Source organism: Symphalangus syndactylus, chromosome 13 (genome assembly GCF_028878055.3).
Source record: "Symphalangus syndactylus isolate Jambi chromosome 13, NHGRI_mSymSyn1-v2.1_pri, whole genome shotgun sequence".
In the NCBI taxonomy this organism is placed as follows: Eukaryota; Metazoa; Chordata; class Mammalia; order Primates; family Hylobatidae; genus Symphalangus; species Symphalangus syndactylus.
In genome coordinates this window covers 112,556,940-112,580,193 of record NC_072435.2, presented here as the reverse complement: position 1 = coordinate 112,580,193, position 23,254 = coordinate 112,556,940, and the positions used below count along the sequence as shown (strand labels likewise).

Here is a 23,254-nt window from a genome sequence, read left to right as displayed (position 1 = left end):
TTTCGAGGGGCAGGCTTCCAAACAGGGTAATAATCGTCCCATTAAAATTAATGTCCATGAAGTGAGCCGTTAAAAGCGTGCAGATTAAAAAGTGGGGGAGGGAATTGTTCAATTTAAATCCAAAGGGCTTTTTAAATAGACACTGTGTCTTCATTCTTGGAACGCTACACCCGGGCAATGGATCAGGTCCCCTCTGCAAAGACTAGGGGGGATTAAGGAGGTGAGTCCCAGGAGAATGGGAAGTGGTTCTGGCCAGAAGCAAAGGGAACCAAGGTCTATCCAGGGCCCACTGCGTGCCAGGTGCTTGGCACACATTTCTCTCATTTAATCTCTGCCCCAATCCTGGGATGGAGGTATTATTATTCCCAGATTACAGGGGGCAGTATAAAACCGTGGTTCAGAGCTTAGAGCCTGCGGCATACTGCCCTAGTTCAGATGCCGGTTTCATTCTTAGCTACTCTGTGAGCTAGGGCAAGAGGCCTTACCTACCTGTGCCTCAGCTTCCTCATCTTTGAAACATTATAGTAATTGCATGTAGAATTGTTGGGAGATTTACCTTTAGGGAGCAGAGGCAAGGGCGCCCAAAGCCTACAGGTGCCAGACATAGAAGGTGCGCAGTAAGTCTTGGCCATTATGAAGCCTAGAATAATTGGAGCTGGGTGAGGGATAAGGCCACCAGAATCACACAGTGTTGTGGGCTCTGAGCCCTGACTTTGTTGTCATTTCACCACGCTGTGGGCCAAAAGAGACATTTCTCCTCCTGATCAATTCAGAGCAAAACTAAGTTCACAGACTTGAAGAATCTTGGTTATACTCTGCGGTGGGAAGGGAAGAATGGAAGCTTCCTCAGCAGGTTCCAGTCTCCCAACTTGGAGCCATCTCTGGACTCATCCCCATCGTCTGAATCCCAAAGTTGTCTGAATCCCAGTCGATTTAAGATCGCAGGTTTCATTCTCCCCCACAGAATCCTGAGAGCCGCCCAGGCCATCTGAACCTTCACTGGCTGTGACAACTCCAGACGCTCCAGTCTGGAGGTGCACAGGAGTGGCTGTCGGATTGGAAAAACGGGAATTAAAGTCCCCTGCGCCCCTCCTCTCGCCGACCCCTTAGGGTCTCCACTGCGCATTAAATCGGGATCGTCGCAGAAAACTGTAAGCCCATCAGGAAAATAATGTTCACAAAGAAAGCAGACAAGAAGTTTCCCTTTAGAAAGCCCCTTGTGAGGGTCTTTGGGTGCGGGTGCTGGGCAGCAAGAATGCCTCCGTCCATCCAGCCTCCCACCACGCCTACGTCAGGGTTTCTAGCCAGGCGCTGGGGGCATGTTAGGGTCAGGCTGAAAGCCTACAGGTGCCAAGTCAGACCTGAAACGAGGCAAGTTGGGTGTACTCTGGCCCTTCCATAAGATTTTGAATCCACCCACCTCCCCCAAACAAAACAACAGCCTCGGAATATTTTTGAATAATGCAGCCGAATTCAGCATCAGCTTCATCCAAAACGGCAAACAAGCCTTCTTCCCTCGCCAAATCGGAACTCGAGCTGAATTCAGGAAAAGGGGAAGGAGAACAACCTTCCCTCGCGCTCCTCGCCTCCGCGGGGGTCCCCCGAGACCCCCAAAGCCCGGGACCTCCGCTGCGGGGCGCCTTCTCGCGTCGCCCCGCGCCGCGCTCCCAGTCTCCCAAACCTCGCGCCCCCTCGCTGCCGGCGCCGCTAGGGTTAAAAGTTACCTCTCGGTTTCTTCTGCCTGCAGCCCCCCCCCCCCGGGGGCCGGATGATGTAACCCCCCTCCCCGCCCCCCTCCACCATGTGACACTTTAATTAATAATAGCGCCGTCAGCACAACAAACGCACAACACAAGGAGAAACTTGGTGTCCAGGGGAGGCCCCCGGCGGCTGGAGCGCGGCGGCAGCGGGCGCAGAGGCCGGAGGGAGAGGAGGCGAGGGGCGGCCCGAGCGCGGGGCGGGAGCGAGGCCAACGGTCATGTGCCCGTGCCCCCTGCACCGCGGCCGCGGCCCCCCGGCCGTGTGCGCCTGCAGCGCGGGTCGCCTGGGGCTGCGCTCGTCCGCCGCGCAGCTCACCGCCGCCCGGCTCAAGGCGCTAGGCGACGAGCTGCACCAGCGCACCATGTGGCGGCGCCGCGCGCGGAGCCGGAGGGCGCCGGCGCCCGGCGCGCTCCCCACCTACTGGCCCTGGCTGTGCGCGGCCGCGCAGGTGGCGGCGCTGGCGGCCTGGCTGCTCGGCAGGCGTAACTTGTAGGAACGCCGGGCTTCTTGGTGGGGCCGGAGCCGAGACCCAGCCGGAGCGAGCAACAGGTACGCTTGCGAGCGAGCGAGAGCCAGGGCGCGGCAGCTGGGCACTGGAGACGCTGGGCTGGCCCGGGAGCGGGAGAGTGGCAAGTTTGGCTTTCTTCTTTTCCCTTCTCCTTCTTCCTCCGTTCTCTTCTCTTGCAAGCATCTCTGCCCCTCCTCTTCTACCCAGTCCCCAGTGTTTCCTTCCAAGTGTCAGGTCCACCGTTTCTGCCCCCATCTCTCCGAGTCCTTAAGCGCATCTTGCTACTCACTTATAGCTCAGTGGCTTGCGGAGGACTTCAGCCTCCATAATCCCCACCAGCCCCACCAATAAACACACAATGCAAGTAAAAAGTGTGCTTGCTATGAGAATGTGGTTGTAAGCCACGCCAAATACTTAAAATCTATCGCAGTTCCAAGAAAGGTCCCCGGTCCCCTTACAAGCAAGCCTCTTGCCGTTCCTGAGTCGCCACCGTCTCCATCACCCTTGCTCCCAACCTCTTCTCCCTAAGTGTCACTTCTCCAATCTCTGATCGCCATTCTCTGGCACCCCAAGTGCATCTCGAGACTTCCTCCCCGTCCAGGTTTCTGGCTGGCCCAATCTTTCTTCCCAAGCTCCGCGCATTTGCAATTTTCCTCTGCCCTGCCAACTTCGCTCCTTCTCAAGTGAGGTGTCCTGTTTAAGGAGTTTGGCTTCCTTCTCCCCAGACGGTTGTAGCTGCGATGGGAATGAGACGCCCTTGGGGTGGGCTGGAATAGGGGGCTTTCAGGGAAAACTCCAATGGGAAGCCTTAAGGAAGGAACATTTATTGAGCTCCTTCGGGGTGCTAGGCACTGTTTAGGGAGGTCATGTGTTGAGAACTTAGGACGGGAAGTGGGTATTGAGCGCCTAGTGTGGTTGGTATCAGTGGCAGTAAGGTACTAGGCTCTTGGGGTGGGGGAATCATTGTGCCCTAGCCGTGCGCCTGGCACTGCTAGGCGCTTTGAGGAAGCACACAGTGTAAGCATCGTCTTACTACTCTGGATCCTGGAGTAGCGAGGAGCGCTGCAGAGAGAGAATCAGGCTGAGCCCACCATAGATGGGTCTAGGGCCGGAAGGTGAAGATCGAAGGTGACATAGCCAGCTGTCCTTGGGTCCCCGCCGCCGAGCCCCACCGCGCGCCGCAGACACCCTGGGAAGTTGGAGCGGCGCCTGAAGGCGAGGCCCGAGCGTCTGCGCCCGCCGGGAAAGGCGGCAGCCGGAGCGTGGGGGGTGGCAGCGCCCAGGGAGCTGCGGGGGTGCGCGGGGTGTGAGCCGGGACCGCAGGCGACAGATGTCGCGTGGGCCCGCGCAGCCCGGGCGCTGGCGAAGAGAAGTGCGCGCTTCGGGGCGCTCTCCGCCCGGCTCCCGGGCGCCGGGGGTCCCATCCACTTCTCCCCGCCTTCTCCCTCTCCTGTTGGAGAGGCCAGGGGCTCCCGCGACTGAAAGGGGCCAGGCTGAGGCTGCCCAATCCCAGGGACACGAAGAACATTTTGGATGGTTCGCGGGGAGCAGAAAAAGGAAGTTGAGCGACAGACGCGAAGCCCAAAGCGTGGAATTTGGGAAGAGGCAGAAAAAAAGTGGGTGAAGAGGGAGAGAAAAAACAAGCGACGAGATGGGGAGGGACAAGAAGTTTGGGGAGGATAGAGAAAAAGAGAGACTGCGTGGAGAACAAGTTGCAAGACAATTGAAAAGTGAATGAGAAGGAAAGAGAGGAAGGGAGTAAAATCAAATAGAACTGTGGAGAGAGGGCTGGGACACGGCTTTCTCTGGTTCTGTCGTCCAGGAGATTGGAAAAGCTCTCCCCTCCAGGGACCAGGCATGTGGGATGTCGGGTGCCCCTCCCGAGAGGCCGAGGACTCCGGGCCGGAGCCTGACTGTGTGTTCCTGTTTGCCGGTGTGAGTGTCGGGGTGGGAACGCTCCCGGGGCCTGGAAGGGGAGGCTGCGGGCGGGGCAGGCAGAGTGCGCTGCTCTGCGCCAGAGCGCAGGGGAGGAGTTGGGTAACGGGACTGAGCTGCAGGGGAGGGCGGCGGCCAGGAGTTTCGCTGTTTTGAGTCGGTGTTGAGGGGCAGCAGCAGGTTATTGTCTCTGTGGAGCTTATTTCTCCCGCCCCCCCTCGGCTTCTACCCCAGAGTTACTTCCATGCTGCGCCCTGACTCTGAGACACCCTCTTCCCACACCTCTGGGTTCTTCTCCTACCTGCCTTGTTCCGCCCGGGCGTCCCCTGCAGCCACACCCTCCAGGGTTCTGCAGCCCCTGACGCCCTGACCTCAGGATGCCCCGCACCGCTTCCCTCCAGGGTTCTGCAGCCCCTGACGCTCTGACTTCAGGATGCCCCGCACCGCTTCCCTCCAGCGCCGCCCCTCATACCCTCGGGACACCCGTAGAATTGCTCACCACCCGCCTTTCTGCACTCCCAGGCCGGGTTCCCCGAGCTCGGGCTCCCCGAGTTCTCTCCCTGCAGCCTACATCTGACCTCAGAATACCAGCCGCTCCGGCCTTTCTTGTGCTTTTGGTTTAATTTGGGGAAACCTATTTTTTCCCAGCTCTGGTAAGTTAAGTAAAAGGGAAGGAAAATTCACTGGAGGAAGACAGTTTGTTGCGTTCTATGCTGGATATGGGGTGCTCTCCACTTTCCCTATCCTAATAGGGGAATGTTCACAGCTGTACCTTAGGTGTTTGAGGGAGGCCTGTGCCAGCCATATAGAGTGGGAACTACCACTTTCAATTCCCGTAGGTTTTAAGGGTGTCTCAGCTATATGCAGAATCAATATTTTCAACATACAGGCCAGGCAGGGTGGCTCACACCTGTAATTCCAGCACTTTGGGAGGCCAAGGCAGGTGGATCACCTGAGGTCAGGAGTTTGAGACCAGCATGGCCAACATGGTGAAACCCCATCTCTACTAAAAATACAAAAATTAGCTGGGCATGGTGGTGCACACCTGTAATCCCAGCTACTCGGGAGGCTGAGGCAGGAGAGTCGCTTGAATCCGGGAGGTGGAGGTTGCAGTCAGCCAAGAAGTCAGCCAAGAAGAGCCGAGATCACACCACTGCACTCCAGCCTGGGCGACAGAGCGAGACTCCATCTCAATAATAATTTAAAACATATGTGTATATACACATATATATATATATATCCAGCATACTTGTTTTGAGTCTCTACTGCAAGCCAGCAATACTTTTCTCAGAAGTCATCCTTTAAAAAAAAAATAAGAAACAGAAACAAAAACCCAAGACTCAGTTTTCCCATATGTAAAATGGGGACAATAATAGTACTTAATGCATAGGCACATTATTAAGTGGGTTAAATGAATTCATACACGGAAAGCTCTAGAACAGTGGATATACATGTGAGCCATCATGATTATTATTGTGCATTTACTATCACTTTCCCAAGGTAGTCAACATTTTACCATTATTATCGCTGGCCATTCCACACCACTCCTACCTGCCCTCCTGGGAAGTCGGTGCCAGAAGGGTCAGGAGAGAATAATGGTTAAGAGACTCTTAAGTGCCCAGCCATTTGCTGACAGCATGACCTTGAGAAAGAACCATTACCTCTGCACCTTTATCTGTAAACTGGAGCTGTATCCTTCCAGGGTTATTGGGAGAATGATAAGAGAACATTCATTTAAAATGTCCAGTGCAGGCTGGGCCAGTGGTTCAGTCCTGTAATCCCAGCACTTTGGGAGGCCAAGGTGGGTGGATCACTTGAGTCCAGGAGTTCAAGACCAGCCTGGGCAACATAGTGAAACCTTGTCTGTACCAAAAAAAAAAAAAAAAAAAAAAATTAGCTGGGCATGGTTGTGTGCACCTGTAGTCTCAGCTACTGGGGAGGCTGAGGTGGGAGGATCACTTGAGTCCCAGAGGCAGAGGTTGCAGTAAGCTGAGATCACACCATTGCACTCCAGCCTAGGCGACAGAGTGAGACTCTGTCTCAAAAAAGTCCAGTGCAGTGTCTGTCTCTTAACTTCACTCAACAGAGGATGTCATGAAATGGTCAGTGTCATTCCTTTTATTTCAAAGGGGAAGCCGAGGCAGAGAGCATCCATCTAAGTGATCCCCAGTGGAATTGGAGCTTCTGTCTTTGAGGGCACACAGCGCCCCCCTACCCCATCACTTGTAGGGGAAGAGGAGATAGGGGCAGTAAACAGACCGGGTTGGTGCACAGTGAATTCCTGCACAAGTGAAATTCCCTTTCTTCCAGAGCCCCAGGGGAGGCTCCTCTGAGGCTGGGGAGGCCTGGAGGAGGATGGGTATGATTTAACCAGTCAATACTCAATACAGGAGAGAGGGAACAAAAGACGCTTTATGGTGAGCGCTGGCTGGCGGAGGCGTGGGAGCGAGGGAGGGAGAAGCGTGCCTGGGGAGGGGGCAGGGAGGGAGAGAGAATGGAGCAGAGGAATCTGCCTGGGAGTCGGGGCCAGGGCTGGTTAGAATCCTGCCTTGGGAACAGGGGAAGGGGAGAGAGGGGGACTCCGCAGGCCCATAAGGCGACATGGTCAGTGGCAAGGAAGATAATGGGCCAGCGGGAGCCTGCTTTAATGAATTAATGACGGCCTGGCCCGCCAGCCAGACATGCTAACTGGTTCTTGGCAGGTACTTTGGGGATTAAGTGGTTAAACCTGGAGGCGCATCCCGCAGGCCTCCCTCCCAGCTCGCAGCACCCCTGCCAGAATTACTTTTAGAGCTTGAAAGCTTGGCCTTCTGCTTGGCGAGGGAGCCCGAGGAGGACAGCTGTTGGGGAGGAACCCCCCGGGAAGGGGCCAGATGTGCAGAACCAGGCAGCCTTCCTGCCACATGGTCCCTGTCTGGAGTCATCCGCTCGCCTAGTGAGAGGCCAGAGCACAAGTGACTGAGCTGTGGAGGGGAAAGAGCCACACCCGGGGATAATGAAATATACCCCCAGATGTGGGCTGGCTGGATTTGGCAATCATAACTCTAGAGTTTTTGAAAAGTCAGCCTTTTAGACAGGCAGGAAACGAGAGGTGGGGAGGGGGCTTCCGTTTCTTTGGTGGTCCTCACTAGTGTCCCTGTGATAGGATTTCACAGGAATAGAAAGCTAACCCACAGTGTGCCTAGTCCCTGGCAACTTGCTTGACACATAGTAGGTGTACAATAACTATGTGCTGTGTTATATAAATCAGAAACTATGCAACATCAGCCAGGTATGCTGGCTCACACCTGTAATCCCAGCACTTTGAGAGGCTGATGCGGGTGGATCATTTGAGGTCAGGAGTTCGAGACCTGCCTGGCCAATGTGGTGAAACCCTGTCTCCACTAAAAATACAAAAATTAGCCAGGCATGATGGTGTGTGCCTGTAGTCCCAGCTACTCAGGAGGCTGAGGCAGGAGAATTGCACGAACCCAGGAGGCGGAGGTTGCAGTGAGCCGAGATCGCACCACTGTACTCCAGCCTGGGCAACAGAATGAGTGAGACTCTGTCACACACACACACAAAAAAATTAAAAAAAGAAACTATGGAACATATTGTTTCCCAAATTCAGGTTCTTCCACTTATACAACTGCTAATTATTGAGTACCTTCTGTGTACAGGGCACTGTGGATACAGGAAGGACCAAGACATAAGAGTTCCCTGCTTTCATGGAGCCCACATTTTAGTGGGAAGAGACAGACAATAAGTAAATATTGTTCTTGTTACTACTTCTGTGTAACAAATTACTCCAAAACTACTAAGTTTTGCTTCAAACAACTAGAGCCATCCCTCTGTCTCTGGGCGGGAGTGGTCCCAGGATCCCACCTTGGATCCCAAAATCCAAGGATGCCAAGTCCTTGATATAAAATGGTGTAGTGTTTGCATATAACCCACACACTGTGTGCTTTAAATCATCTTTAGATTACTTATAATACCCAATCCAATGTAAGTGCTATGTAACTAATTATACTGTATTGTTTTTATGTGTGTTTTTTATACTTGGTGTGTTATTTTTTAAATTTTTTCCAATAGTTTTGATCTGAGGTTGGTTGAATCCATGGATGTGGAACTCACCTATATGGAAGGCTAACATATTTGACCATGCTCACACATTCTGTGGGTTAGGAATTTGGTCAGGGCATATTGGGGGGGGGTGACTTGTCTCTGCTCCAGGATGGCTGGGGACTGGAGTCATGGGTGGGGAGGCAACCTTATTTACATATCTGGCTGTTAATCCTGGGAGTCAGCTGGGGCTGTCAATTGGAGCAGCTATACTCAGCCTCTTCGTGTGACTTGGGCTTCCTCACAGCATGGCAGCTGGATTCTGACACAGTGACTGAGAGCTCCAAAAGCAAGTATCCCGGGGAACTAGGTGGAAGCTGCTTTGCTTTTTCTGTCCCAGCTTCCAAAGTCACTTTGGTCAGAAGCAAGTCACAAGCTGATGCAGATTCAAGGTGGGGCGGAATCAGACTCCACCTCATGGGGGAGTGGTGAGGTTCTGGAATAGTGTGTGGAATGGGAGATATTATAGTGGCCACCTTTGGATTATGCAATCTAACACAGAGATCATTTCACAAACTGCTCAGGGCTCTGAAGGTAATACCCAAAGGTAACACAATAGAGAGTGCCCCAGGGACTCCTCACCTGTGGTGATGAGGGAAGGCAGGCCACTTTGAAGAGGAACCAGGGGAACAGCAGATGTGAATGACAGAAAGGAGCCAGCTATATGAAGATATGCGAGAAAGGGTTTTGGGAAGAGAGAGAGCCAAGTCCAGTGGCCTGGAGGTAAGACTGCATGGTACATTTCAGGAAAGAAAAACAAGCAGTGTAGCTTGGTGCCAGGGCTGGGTGCCCAGGTGCAGGGATGCAGAGATGAATGAGTCCCAACCGCAGCCCTCAGGTGACCCCAGACTCTTTCAGAGACAGGAGACCCAGGCTTTGCCCCTGCCCTCACCTCTTAGTAGAAGTAAACCAGTTCACCTCCTGCCAAGGTCTGAGAGGTCCTGATCCCTGAACCAATTCACTCATGCCCACTCCCCTCAGTGCCAGGGGAACATTGTGGACATCGAGTGGGTTTCCATCACCCTTAGAACTCTCACCATTCAGCTCAGCACTGGCTCCCCTCTCCTTTCCTGCCCTAAACTGGTGTCCCTGCTGCTGGGTGAGGGATTTCTGATTTAGCCCACATCAGTAAGATGCATCCTTTTATGACTGCTGGTTGGCCAGGCAAGAAGAAAGCTCCTTGCTCTTCCTGTGGGGAGGCAACTGGCTTATCCAAGATGGCTGCTTTCCACAGAGCTTTCCCACACTGAACCTTTGCTCCATGGGCCAGAGACGTGGGCGGGGTGGAATTTAATTGCTCTGGGAAACTTGATATAATATTACTTGTTTAAAAAAATAGCTGGATGTGGTGGCTCGTGCCTGTAATCCCAGCACTTGGGGAGGCTGAGGTGGGAAGACTGCTTGAGCCCAGGAACTTGAGACTAACCTGGGCAATATAGTGAGACCCCATCTCTACAAAAAATAAGAAATTAGTGAGGTATGGTGGTCCGCACCTGTGTTACCAACTACTCGGGAGGCTGAGGTAGGAGGATTGCTTGAGCCCAGGAGATTGAGGCTACAGTGAGCTGTAATCGTACCACTGTACTACAGGCTGGGCAAGAGAATGAGACCCTGTCTCAGAAAAATAAATAACTTTTTCTCGATGACAAAAAATATTACAAGTTCACTGGCAACTATTTGGAAAATGTTGAATAAAAGAAAATTGTAGTCAGGTGTGGTGGCATGTGCCTGTAGTCCCAGCTACTGGTGAGGCTGAGGCAGGATGATTGCTTGAGCCAGGACTTTGTGGCTGCAGTGAGCTATGATTGTGCCACTGCACTCTGTCCTGGGTGACATAATGAGACCCTGTCTCAAAAAAAAAAAAAAAAAAAGAAAATTATAGTCTTGCCTCTGGAGAAAGGAGGTTCAGCTTTGAGCAGAAGGTCTGAGTAGCAGAAGATTGCAGTCCTTTCCCTTGTAAAGACCAGACAGATTCTAAGCCTTTCTACCTTTCCATTGCATTAGATTTGACCCTTTAGTGATGTGATTTTCTTTCTTTCTTTCTGCCATTTCTCTTTCCTTCTTTCTTTCTTCCTTTCTTTCTCTTTTTCTCTTTCTTTCCCTCCCTCCCTCCCTCCCTCCCTTCCTTCCTTCCTTCCTTCCTTCCTTCCTTCCTTCCTTCCTTCCTTCCTTCCTTCCTTCTTCCTGTCTCTCTCTGTCTCTGTCTCTGTCTCTCTCTCTCTTTGTTTTTTTGAGACAGGGTCTTACTCTGTCACCCAGGCTGGAGTGCAGTAGCAGGATCATAGCTCACTGCAGCCTCAACCTCCTGGGCTCAAGTGACTCTCCCACCTCAGCCTTCTGAGTAGCTGAGACTACAGGTGCACGCTACCACACCTGGCTAATTTTTGTATTTTTTGTAGAGACAGGGTTTTGCTATGTTGCCCAGGCTGGTCTTGAACTCCTGAGCTCAAGACCTCCTGCCTCGGTTTTCCAAAGTGTTGGGATTATAGGTGTGCACCACCATGCCTGGCTGGATAGGTACTTTAAGACTTGGAATCACTATAAATATATTATCTGTAACCTGACCTTTTCCATATATCACAGGCATTTGTTCAACCTTTTAATATTTTTCTATGAGATTTCTTTTTTGTTTGTTTGTTTGTTTTGAGACGGAGTCTCACACTGTCACCTGGGCTGGAGTGCAATGGCGCAATCTCACTGCAACCTCCACCTCCCGGGTTCAAGAGATTCTCCTGCCTCAGCCTCCCGAGTAGCTGGGATTACAGGTGCCCGCCACCACGCCTGGCTTAATTTTTGTATTTTAGTAGAGATGGAGTTTCACTACATTGGCCATCCTGGTCTCGAACTCCTGACCTTGTGATCCACCTGCCTTGGCCTCCCAAAGTGCTGAGATTACAGGCATGAGCCACCACACTTAGAAGTTGGTTAGTATTGCTTTATTTGCTTAGTCCATCATTTACATTCCCCATCCATCATTGTGAAGTTACATGAGCCCAGGAGTTCGAAGCTGCAGTGAGCTACAATTACACCACTGTACTCCAACCTGGGCAGACAACAGAGTGAGACCCCCATCTCAAAGAAAAAAAAAAAAGAACTAATCAAAACAAATTTTTTTAATGCTCACAGGTGGGGGGATGGCTTGAAGCCAGGAGTTCGATACTAGCCTGGGCAACAAAGTGAGACTCAATCTTTACTAAAAAAAGAAAAAAGAAAAATTAGCCAAGCATGGTGGCTTGCATCTGTAGTCCTGCTACTCGGGAGGCTGAGACGGGAGGATCGCTTGAGCCCAGGGAGGTTGAGGCTGCAGTGAGCTGTGATCATGCCACCGTACTCCAACCTAGGTGACAGAGCAAGACCCTGTCTCAAAATAATAATAATAATAACGATAATAAATTTTTTTTTTTTTTGGCTGGGCACGGTGGCTCATGCCTATAATCCCAGCACTTTGGGAGGCGGAGGTGGGTGGATCATTTGAGGTCAGGAGTTCAAGACCAGCCTGACTAACATGGTGAAACCCATCTCTACTAAAAATAGAAACAAATTAGCCTGGTGTGGTGGCACATGCCTATAGTCCCAGTTACTCGGGAGGCTGAGGCAAGAGAATTGCTTGAATCTGGGAGGTGGAGGTTGCAGTGAGCCGAGATTGTGCCACTGAACTTCAGCCTGGGTGACAGAGAGAAACTCCGTCTAAAAAAAATATATTTTTAATGCTCTCAAATGGAACTTTGATATCAAAACATATTTAGTATTCTTTTGACTGGGTGTGGTGGCTCACACCTGTAATCTCAGCACTTTAGGGGGCCAAGGTGGGTAGAGCTCCTGAGATCAGGAGTTTAAGACCAGCCTGGCCAACATGGTGAAACCTCGCTTCTACTAAAACAAAACAAAGCAAAACAAAAACAAAAATTAGCTGGGCGTGGTGGCACATGCCTGTAATCCCAGCTACTTGGGAGGCTGAGGCGTGAGAATCGCTTGAACCCAGGAGGCAGAGGTTGCAGTGAGCCGAGATCATGCTATTGCACTCCAGCTTGAGCGACAGAGCGAGACTGTCTCAAATACAAACAAACAAAAAACATAGTTAGCATTCTTGTATTATAAAGGCGGTCTAGAGCATAAAATCATGTCAAGATCTGGAAACACTGCTGTTGGCTCCCGTGTCTCATTCATGTCATTGCCTTTATTTATTTATTTGAGACAGGGTCTCTCTCTTGCCCAGGCTGGGGTGCAGTGGCACAATCAGGGCTCACTGAAGCCTCGACCTGTACTCAAGTGATCCTCCCACCTTTGCCTCTCCAGTAGCTGAGGCTTCTGGGGTGTGCCACTAATTTTTTACTTTTTTTTAGAGATGGGGTCTCGCTATGTTGCCCAGTCTGGCCTGGAACTCCTGGGCTCAAGCAGTCTTTCTGCCTTGGCCTTCCAAAGTGCTGAGATTCCAAGTGTGAGCCACTGCGCCCAGCCCATGTCACTGGCCTTTATATGTCAGGTGTCTGTTGGCTTTTGAGCTGGCTGTGACTGGTCTCAGCTGAATCCCTGTTGTCTTGCCGTGGACTGTTCTTCATGAGCCACACCTCTAGCCAGTGTGGGAGTGTGGATGATGCCTAGCGTGCCTGTCTCCACTTCAGGGAAAGGTTCCAAGTCTCAGTAATGTCACTAATCTGGAAAGCTTCTCTGTCTGCCTGGCTGTACCTATCATCCTGGGGGCAGGAATCATGTTCATCTAATATTCTTGGAACTAGCACATGGTACTTAATAAATCCTATAAAATGCTAACACACTGATGCTGGAGAAACTAAGACAAAGTGGCTTGCATGGGTGGAGAGGGAGGTCTTCCAGGAGTGGGGATGTGTCTGAGTTACTGGAATGGATTCAAGAAGAGGTACCATTTTCTGGGTTTTTGTGTGTGTGTGTTTTTTAGATGGAGTCTTGCTCTGTTGCCCAGGCTGGAGCGCAGTGGCACAATCTTGGCTCACTGCAACCCCTGCCTCCCGGGTTCAAGCCATTCTTCTGCCTCAGCCTCCCTAGTAGCTGGGATTACAAGGTGCCTGCCACCATGCCCAGCTAATTTTTGTATTTTTAGTAGAGAAGGGGTTTCACCATGTTGGCCAGTTTGGTGCTCTAACTCCTGACCTCAAGTGATCCAGATATGCCTGCCTTGGCCTCCCAGAGTGCTGGGATTACAGGTGTGAGCCACTACGCCCAGCCAAGGTACCATTTTTCAAAGATAGCTCAGACTTAGAATATTTGAGACTGTTGGCAAACCAAAAAGCCTAAAGCTTGATTCAGAAAATTTAACTCTGGTAACTGTTTATCTTCCTCACCAATACTTTATGCTGAGGGAGGGAAGCTTCATGGAAAGGGACATGAATTTTGGAGTCATGCCGACTTTCACATCACTTTCTCCATCTCCCATTTGCCAGTTGTGTGACCTTAGGCTGATCCCATTACCTTCTGAGCCCTGGTTTCCTCATCTGTAAACTGGGAAGAATAATAGCATCTGCACTGGAGGAGCACTATGTATAAAGCAGCTGGCACAGATTCAGACCCCTCTACATGTGAGTGGCTGGGAGAACCAATTCTCTTTTATCTCCGTAATGAGCTCCTAGCATGAAGGAGGCATGCTATAATCTATTCCAGTGCAGTACAAGGCGTGTCACTGGTGTTCAGAAAATGGTGAATGACAGCCTATGATATGTGTTGTTCTTATTTGGTGTAAAATTGAGTCCACAGGCTGGGTGCGGTGGCTCACACCTGTAATCCCAGCACTTTGGGGGACCGAGGTGGGTAGAGCACTTGAGGTCAGGAGTTCAAGACCAGCCTGGCCAACATGGTGAAACCCCATCTCTACTGAAAATACAAAAATTAGCCAGGCATTGTGGCACACACCTGTAGTCCCGTTTATTCGGGAGGCTGAGGTGGGAGGATCGCTTGAGCCCAGGAGGTCAAGTCTGCAGTGAGCTATGATTGTGCCACTGTACTCCAGCCTGGACAACAGGCTGTTTTTAAAAACCCTGTCTTTAAAAAAAAAAGAAAGAAAAAGAAGTTTAGTCCATGGGCCCATCTTTGTGGTATGGGTGGGAGGTCTCAGAACTTTCTGAGCCTTTTGCTTAAGGCAGTTGCTATCTGCTTTAATCCTGCCTTCCCCAGTCTGGGACTCACCAAGGGCCTACTTAGGCCACTCTGACAGGGCTGGGAGAACCACTAGATCAGGGCTTCCCAGCCCGGGCAACACTGGCCTTCAGGTCCCAGAAAGTTGCAAACCGCCATGCCTATTTTGCCCATTACTGTATCCCAGCACCCGGGCATGGTGACATTCACTAACTGGTAAATGAATGAATGTACGAATGAATGAATATAGGGGAGGCCTCAGGAAATTTGTGAACACCCAGTAATCAAGCTAATAACTGGCTGATTTCATCCTCCTCTTCTACTTTCCCCTACTTGGGACAGAAAACATAGTTTGGATGCAATTCTCAAAAGATCTGTGAGCCAAAAGGGTCTGTGTTCTGGAAACATAGCCAGAGCCAGCCAGGACATTAGAGACATCTAACCCATCTCCGTCATTGTACAGATGGAGAACCTGGGGCCCAGAGATAGCTGCTGGGGGTTAAGATGAGGCGAGCTTACATGCCAGGGGATAGTGGGAGTGTCTGGGTATCTCAGGCAGGGTGAAAATGGGTGGTCTCCTAGCTGAATTTGGCTTGCAGTTGAGTTCTGTTTGACCTGTGTGGTTTTCCCCCAACACTTAAAAGTCAGGCATTTTAGCCAGGCTTGGTGGCATGTACCTGTAGTGCCCACTACTCAGGAAGCTGGGGCAAGAGGATCACTTGAGCCCAGCAGTTTGAGACCAGCCTGGGCAACAAAGTGAGACCCCATCAAAAAAAAAAAAAATCAGTCATTTTCAGGTAGAAGCCTGTATTTCCAATTTTTCTTGAAAAATGAAAAGATCTAACAATGTATTCTAACACGTGTATTTCCATGTGGCAGAAACAGGCTGGAGATGAATGTCGGAAACCCCTTTAGAAAGCACAAAAACACTCCAATGTCCCCAGCCCCTCCTGGGTACCTTCACTGGCTCCAGTGCATTTCAGTTCGTGACCCCTGATTTCAGGGAGCCCCCTATGCTCTTCCCTTGATGCATAGACACCCACACGCGCATCCTATTTTAAATACATGAGCTCATACTGTTCATGCTGTTTTGTAACCTGCTTTTTCCTCACTAAAAATAGGTGGTTGAGATCTTCCCATGTCAACACGCAAAGGTTTTCCTCATCCTTTTTAATGGCTGCATGATGTTCTGTTGCTTGGATGAACCAGGATTTCCTTATATGGTCACTTCCTTGGGAACATTTGCATTGTTTCCTGTTTTCTGGTAGGGTAAACAAGGTTGTTAGGAACTTTTTTTGTTGTTTTAGAAACAGGGTCTTTCTATGTCACCCAGGCTGACATGCAGTGGCATGATCATAGCCCACTGTAACTTCAAACTCCTGAGCTTATGTGATCTTCCTACCTCAGCCTCCTGAGTAGCTGGGACTACAGACGTGCACACTTCGCTAATTAAATTTTTTTGTGGCTGGGTGCAGTGGCTCATGCCTGTAATCCTAGCACTTTGGGAGGCCAAGGCGGGTGGATTACCTGAGGTCAGGAGTTCGAGACCAGCCTGGCCAACATGGTGAAACCCCATCTCTACTAAAAATACAAAAAGTTAGTGGGGGCGTGGTGATGCATGCCTGTAATTGACTGAGGCAGGAGAATAGCTTGAACCAGGGAGGCGGAGGTTGCAGTGAGCCAAGATTGCACCATTGCACTCCAGCCTGGGCAATAATTGCGAAACTCCATCTCAAAAAAAAAAATTTGTGTGTGTGCAGATGGAGTCTCATTTTGTGGCCCAGGCTGGTCTGGAACTCCTGGGCTCAAGTGATCCTCCCAGTTTGGCCTCCCAAAGTGCTGGGATTACAGGTGTGAGCCACCACACGCGGCAGGGGACATTCATATTTGGACACCTTTGCAAACAAAAAGTGAAGTTCCTGAAAGTGAAATTGTTAGGTCAAAGAATGTGCATAGTATAACATGTGGGACATGGGACATGGGCAACATTGTCTTATTGGCCACAGTTTGCTTTAAGAATGCTCTGTATTTTTTGTTTGTTTGTTTTGGTGTTGATTCTGTGCTGAGCTGAGCTACTTCCCAACTCTCACTGCTTCCCCTTCTGAAAGTCAAGTGAGTTGGGCTTCCAAGGCCCACCTGCCATAAGTTCCTAGTGGGTAGGAGCTCAGGTCTCTCTTCATAGACTTTAGGTAATCACTATCTAGTAGCTGATGGCATTGATAACTGTTCACAGACAGAAGAGGGCTGGGCCAAGGAGAGCAAATACTTCTTCCAGAGGCTGCCAAATGGCCTCTTCCTTCCTCACACATCACAACCTAGCTGTCTTTTCAGCTTCCTTTCCACAGTCTCCTGTTCACCCAGCTTCCTACCTGGCCGACATGAACTATACAGATGGAGATTTAAGGGATAACATGGACCAGAGCAATCTTCTTTTCAAGAGGATTCTGCATGGAGAGCTTCTCCTCCAAGTCTTCTTTTTTTTTGAGACAGGGTCTTGCTATATTGCCCAGGCTGGTCTTGAACTCCTGGGCTCAGGCAATCCTCCTGCCTCAGCCATGTGAGTAGCAGGGATTAGGGACACATGCCACCTGCCCAGCCCTTCCTTCAAGTCTTAGGGACTAGGATGATTGGTACCATTAAAACTCCTTGGTCAAAATCAACCTGCTGAAACCAAAGGCGGAAGATCCGAGAAACTGCTTTTTTTATTTTTATTTTTTTTGGGGTTGGAGTCTTGATCTCTCTCCCAGGCTGGAGTGCAGTTTTGCCACCTCAGTTCACTGCAACCTCTGCCTCCCGGGTTTAAGTGATTCTCCTGTCTCAGCCTCCTGACTAGCTGGGATTATAGGTGTGCACCACCGCACCTGGCTAATTTTTGTATTTTTAGTAGAGATGGGGTTTCACCATGTTGGCCAGGCTGGTCTCAAACTCCTGACCTCAAGTGATCCACCTGCCTCAGCCACCCAAATTGCTAGGATTACAGGCTTGAGCCACCACACCCAGCCTGTCATCTTTATTCATTTGTCACTTATTTACTCTCACTCAATAGATAATGAATTGAGCACCTAGTATACGCTGGGCATTGTGCTGGGCTCTGGGAACATAATGGTAGGAAAAGAACAAAAAAGAGACATGGCATCTACAAATGCCCAGAAAATACTCTGGGAGGCTACACAACCAGCTGGTAATACCGGCTGCCTCTGAGAAAGGGAGTGGGGCTTAAGGGTTGGGTTGAAGGGGCTTTCCTTTTATTTTTATATTCTTCTCCACTGTTTGAATTTGTAACTTATCACTTGTGCAAATAGCAAGGGCAAAAAAGGTATTTTTAAAATTTTATTTATTTACTTATTGAGACAGGATCTAGCTCTGTTGCCCAGGATGGAGTGCAGAGGCATGATCTCAGCTCACTGCAACCTCCACTTCCTGGTTTCTAGAGATTCTTATGCCTCAGCCTCCTTAGTAGCTGGGATTACAGGTGTGCACCACCACACCTGGCTAATTTTTGTATGTTTAGTAGAGATGAGGTTTTGCCATGTTGCCCAGGCTAGTCTCGAACTTCTGGCCTCCTTGGCCTCCCAAAGTGCTGGAATTACAGGCAAGAGCCACCACACCCGGTCAAGGTATTTTTTTAAATTAAAAATTGGGGCCTCTTAGGAGGGAATCCAAGAGTCCTAATTCTTTGCTGACATCAGAAAAAGGGCATAAGCCTCTTGCCCCATCTAATGCTGCAGTGGGGTTCACGGTTTTCAGCTTTCACCTTCCGTACCCAAAGCAGCACATCACTGCAGCCCAGGGAGGCAGGACCTTGCAGGTTCAAGTTCTCCCTCTCTGCCCGCCTCCCCCCTCACATGGTGGATGAAAAATGGAAACAGAGACATTTTTTCAAAGGTATTTCATGAATCACTTCAGCCATGAATTTTGGCTGTGAGTTAGCATCTGAGAAAATTCTTTATGAGCCAAGTTTAAGGGAACACATCCCAAGGGTGGGGCAGTGGCTCACAGGGGTTGATGGACTTGATGTTTTAAAAATAGTTTTAAATTGCACCATTACTACTTGCTGCTCGGAAAAAAAAAAAAGAAAAGAAACCCTATATATATAAAATATAACCCACGGCAGCCTCACACCCCTGGGCTTATGCAATCCTCTCTCCTCAGCCTCCTGAAGTGCTGGGATTACAGGCGTGAGCCATAGCACCTGGCCTCAATTCCTACAACTTTCTGATACAGTTCCCTGCTCATCATGCTTCCCTGTTTGCGCCATGCTTATCACTGTCCTTGGTCTTGTTTAGCCCCTTCCCCCACCTAAGCCACGCTTCCTTTTTCCAAATATGGAAAAGATACGTGTGTGTCCCTGATCAAATCCCAGGTCCGCTCCGAAGCTTCCCTGGTGATTGTAACCCCATTCTGAGTTCTAGGCTATTGGTTCACCTCCAGATATTGGTCATTTACAGTACTGGCCTCTGGCATGGCATATCCTTCCAGTAAGCCTGGAGGCAAATTTAAAGCAGGCACCTGGCCTTGTCTGGTGCAGATACCATGCTTAGCACGACGTTCACGCACTCAATAGCATAGTAGTTACTTAATGAGCGTTCCTGTCTCTCCTTCCATCCCACCTGTGCTTAAGGCAGCATAATTATTTTAGGCTAATGCTGCAGGGTCACACTGACTTTCATTCTGTAGGTTTATGGCTAGACACCAACAGAGATGTTTAGGGGTTACAAAAGCTGGTTTCATAAACTAAATTTAGAATGTATTTATCAATTGAGTTGATCGATGACTAATTCCATATTCCATGAAAATATATGGTGGCTACATAACAATGCAGAGTTCCTACTGTGTTTGTGCCCTCGTGAGATAGAAGGGGAATTGGCCTGGCGTGGTGGCTCACACCTGTAATCCTAGCACTTTGGGAGGCCAATGCAGGAGGATTGATTGAGGCCAGGAGTTTGAGACCAGCCTAGGCAACATAGAAAGACCCTGTCTCTAAAAGAAAAAATAAAAATAATAAATTAGCCAGATGTGGTGGTGCATGTCTATAGTCCCAGCTAGAGGCTGAGGTGGGAGGATCGCTTGAGCTCAGAAGGTCGAGGGTGCAGTGAGCTATGATGGCACCACTGCACTCCTGCCTGGGTGGCAGAGTGAGACCCAGTTTCTTTAAAAAAAAAAAAAAAAAAAAAAAAGCAAAAGGTTTGAAGTCACTGATTTGGATCCTTGTGACTGTCAGCTGACATAGACTATGGGGTCCATGTGTTTATGACTCATATCTTTCATGCAGTCAGATGTATCCATTAGGGCCCGAGTAAGAGGCAGAAAGTGTTTCCAAACTCAGTAATCAGAGGAGAATTTAGGAAAGCTTCAACAGCAAAGGCGTGGGCAGGGTTTGGGGAATCAGCGAGAGTGAATGCAGTACCCCAGGCTTGGCCATAGAGGAGAACTATTCCCACCCTGGCCTGAAGGTGCCAGGGTAAGGAATGGGACCTGGAGTCCCCAGGAGGGTGTCACTGTACCAGAGTCCAGACAGTGGCTGTGGCCAACCTCTGATCAGTGGGAGGGGAGCTGGGGAACAAACACCTGATCTTACTTTCCCATTAGTGCCTCCTGTTGGCCAAACCCAGAAGGAAGCCAGAAGTCAAGGGTACCAGCTGGTACAGTTCATACAAGTCAACATCTCAGACTTTTTCAAACCCAGAAGCCATAAAGTGATCTCCCTTCCACTTTCTCTCCTATATCACTTGGTGTGTATTACCCACATGTTCGTTCTTATGCCACCTGCTTCAGAATAACGGGTGATATGTTCTTAACTCCCCCGCTAACTTATAGCCACGAAATCTGTCCTTTTAAGTCTGGGCACGGTGGCTCATGCCTGTAATCACAGTACTTTGGGAGGCTGAGGTGGGTGGATCACTTGAAGTCAGGAGTTCAAGATCAGTCTGGCCAACGTGGCAAAACTCAATCTCTACTAAAAATACAAAAATTAGCGGGGCGTGATGGCATGCACCTGTAGTCTCAGCTACTTGGGAGGCTGAGGCAGGAGAGTCACTTGAACCCAGGAGGCAGAGGTTGCAGTGAGCTGAGATCGTACCACTGCACTCCAGCCTGGGCAACATAACGAGACCTTGTCTCAAAAACAAACAAACAAACAAAAAACCCTACCTTTTTAAGGTGTACAAGTCAATGATGAGGAGTATATATAGAATTTTGCAGCCATCTTCACAGTCAACTTTGGAATATTTTCATTTCCCTGAAAGAAACCCCATGCCCATGAGCGTCACTCCCCAATTCCTCCTATCTGCCCCAGCCCTAGGCAACCACCATTCTCCTTTCTGTCTCAGAAGATCTGCCTATTGTGGACATTTCATATAAATGGAATGTGTCCTTTTGTGTCTGGCTTCTTTGACTTAGCATGATGCCTTCAAGGTTCATCCATCCTCACGTATCAATACTTCATTCCTTTTCGATGGCTGACTAATAGTCCATTGTATAGAGAGACCACATTTTGTTTATTCATCAGTTGATGGACATTTGGGTTGTTTCCATATTTTGCTATTATGGATAATTCTGCCATGAGCATTTGTGCACACATTTTGTGCATTCTGTGGTGGATGCTCCTGGGTATGGGCTGTTTTTTCTGCCCTGCCTAGGATGCCTCATTTTCTTATCCTGGTTAGTTTCCTGGCACTCTTCAACAGTCAGCAGGGGCCTGCCACTCTCTCTGAGGAGTCTGCTTTGTCTCCCTTACGAGCTGCCTCCCCTGGGCTCCCATAGATCACGTTTCCCCAGATTGCATATGCTCTTTACATGGGACTGTCATTATCCATTTCTTCCCATCTCCCCGTTGGTTCTGAGCCCCTCAAGGGCAAGAATTATGTCATTGAACCTGTAGCCCCTAGTATGGCACTTGGCATACTTGGGAATAAGTCAATGGATGAGTGAATGAACAAACAAACAAAAGAGAACAGAGACTGCCCTACAACTCTGTCTTGAATCTGGGTCTATGAAATGAATCGAGGAAGGTCCTGTCCTGAATTTGGAGAAGCAAAAAGTTCATGTGTCTCTAGATTCTTCTTTTTAAAAAAATCTCTGAAGATGCCTATGTAAATACCTAGGTCTAAAAGCAGAGAGGGGAGTGTGTGTGCACGCACAAATGTCTATTTGGGGAAGGCTGCTACATAGACAGAGATTCTGGTAAGGGGAAGAGTGCCAAGACTAGCTTTTGAGGCATCTTTCCTCCAAAACCAGAGCTTTGCATCCAGTAGCTCTCCCCTCCCCCCTCCCCTTCCCGACATCCGGGGCTGAGCGTGCAGAGGCCCACTGCACTGACGTCACCCCCAGCAGCTGTCTGCACTGACCAAAATACTAATCTTTATTTCTGCAGGTTGGTGAAAACCCTGTGTCCTTGGAGAAAGCTGGTTCCCGTTTTCCAGAGGGGGAGCCCAGAGCTTGAAAGGCCACGGTTGGCACTTCGAGAAGGAAGTGGAGAGTAAAGACAGCGCCTGGAGCGATCGTAGAAACACAGAATGGGACTGCGGAAGCCCTTTGGAAATCCAGCTGCAGAAACAGACACCCCAATGCTATTTACATACAGCTCTATATATATAAAAAAAAGAAAATATGAATATTACGTATCAGTGCATGCCTTGTTGAGGACGTGGTTGCCTTCCTTTTCTGCACCTTGCGATGTGAACTTTGATATTCTGTAATGTCTGGGGCGCCAGAAGAGAGATGCCTGCTGTGTACTTAGAAACTATTTGCAAAGACTGGTGGGAATTAGCCCCAGCATCGGCCAACTGCCTGGGGATAGATGCTGGTGGAATAAGAGGTAACAGTGCAAAAGGCATGATAGAAAAAAAAAAAGTGAAGACTTGGGGCCAATTGTGTAGGGGCAGTCTGGGATGCCTCCATTTCTTGACTCGTCCTAGCCTCTCCCTCTATACTTACCTAGGTCGATCGCTAGATCCCACTGTCATGTCAGGAGAAATGGGGTTTTTGTGTCTCTGGTGCTTCACTTAAAATTTTGCTGGTGCTAAGTGCGTTCCTGCTGGTGCTGCTGTGGTATTCTGTTGACAGACTTGAAAGGCCAGGGGACAAGAGAGATTTCTATTTTGCTGTTTCAGATTCTTTTTTTTTTTTTAAGGGACAAGTTGCAAAAGTGCCACTTGAGAGTCTCTTCTCTTTTTCTACGTGGGGACGAATATCCAGAGGTGGTTTGGAGCAAACCTTGGGGTCAAGGAGGGAGGATGGCATTGAGAGGCTTGCCGGTTATGAGGCAGAAAGCTGACCTCATGCATGACTTGGTTGCTATCTTCCCCCACCCCCACAAAAGTGTCCTCGGAGTTCAGCCCACAGCCTCCTCCACTCCCCAAGGGGATTGCAGGGTTTAGGTTTTATGGATTAAAGAGCCAAGAAATGGCTACATTCTGGTCAAAGATGATTTATAACCAGGGGATGTTGGGGGAGGGAGCAGGCCATTTAAATGAAATGCACCAGCATCTCACTGATTGACAGAGGTCTGATGTTTTTCTCCCCAAGGATAAGCTACTATTTTTAGAAGTTTCTAGAAGGGCTAAAAAAAGATGTGTGCTGGACGGAGACTTGGCTGCAAAGACTCTTCAGGGAGCAGTGATTATTTTTTGCTTTCATTTCGAAAAATCCAGCATAAGCAGGTATTCTTCCTCTGTGCAGGATACCACACACTGCCATTTTCAAAGCCGAAATGGTGAGGTGTCAGGCTGCAGATTCGGATGGTCATTCTCCAAGGCTGGATTTGCACGTCACCACCCGGTACCTATAGACAGAGGGTCCAGCAGGCTGGTTAGCAGACACCGCTCCAGTTCTAAGATGCCAGCA

General features: G+C 49.6%; 2 protein-coding genes across 2 annotated transcripts in view; one reads left to right on the top strand and one right to left on the bottom strand.

Annotated features, from left to right (window-relative positions):
- The first annotated feature begins 1,874 nt into the window (after positions 1 to 1,874).
- Positions 1,875 to 22,023, top strand: HRK (harakiri, BCL2 interacting protein). The gene is made up of 2 exons (XM_055239530.2): positions 1,875 to 2,310; positions 21,783 to 22,023. Exon 1 carries the CDS (start codon positions 1,979 to 1,981, stop codon positions 2,252 to 2,254), a length of 276 nt encoding a protein of 91 aa, XP_055095505.1. The 5' UTR covers positions 1,875 to 1,978; the 3' UTR covers positions 2,255 to 2,310; positions 21,783 to 22,023.
- The window catches only part of RNFT2 (ring finger protein, transmembrane 2), a 137,480-nt gene continuing 119,459 nt past the window's right edge, over positions 5,234 to 23,254 (bottom strand). The window contains exon 11 of the mRNA XM_063614569.1: positions 5,234 to 5,369. Within this exon, the coding sequence (XP_063470639.1) occupies positions 5,262 to 5,369 (108 nt within the window). The 3' untranslated portion in view covers positions 5,234 to 5,261. The remainder of the gene's footprint in view (positions 5,370 to 23,254) is intronic.

Bases quoted from the DNA above. Each gene is read 5' to 3' on its own strand.
- HRK (XM_055239530.2), top strand. From the start codon at position 1,979: ATGTGCCCGTGCCCCCTGCACCGCGGCCGCGGCCCCCCGGCCGTGTGC.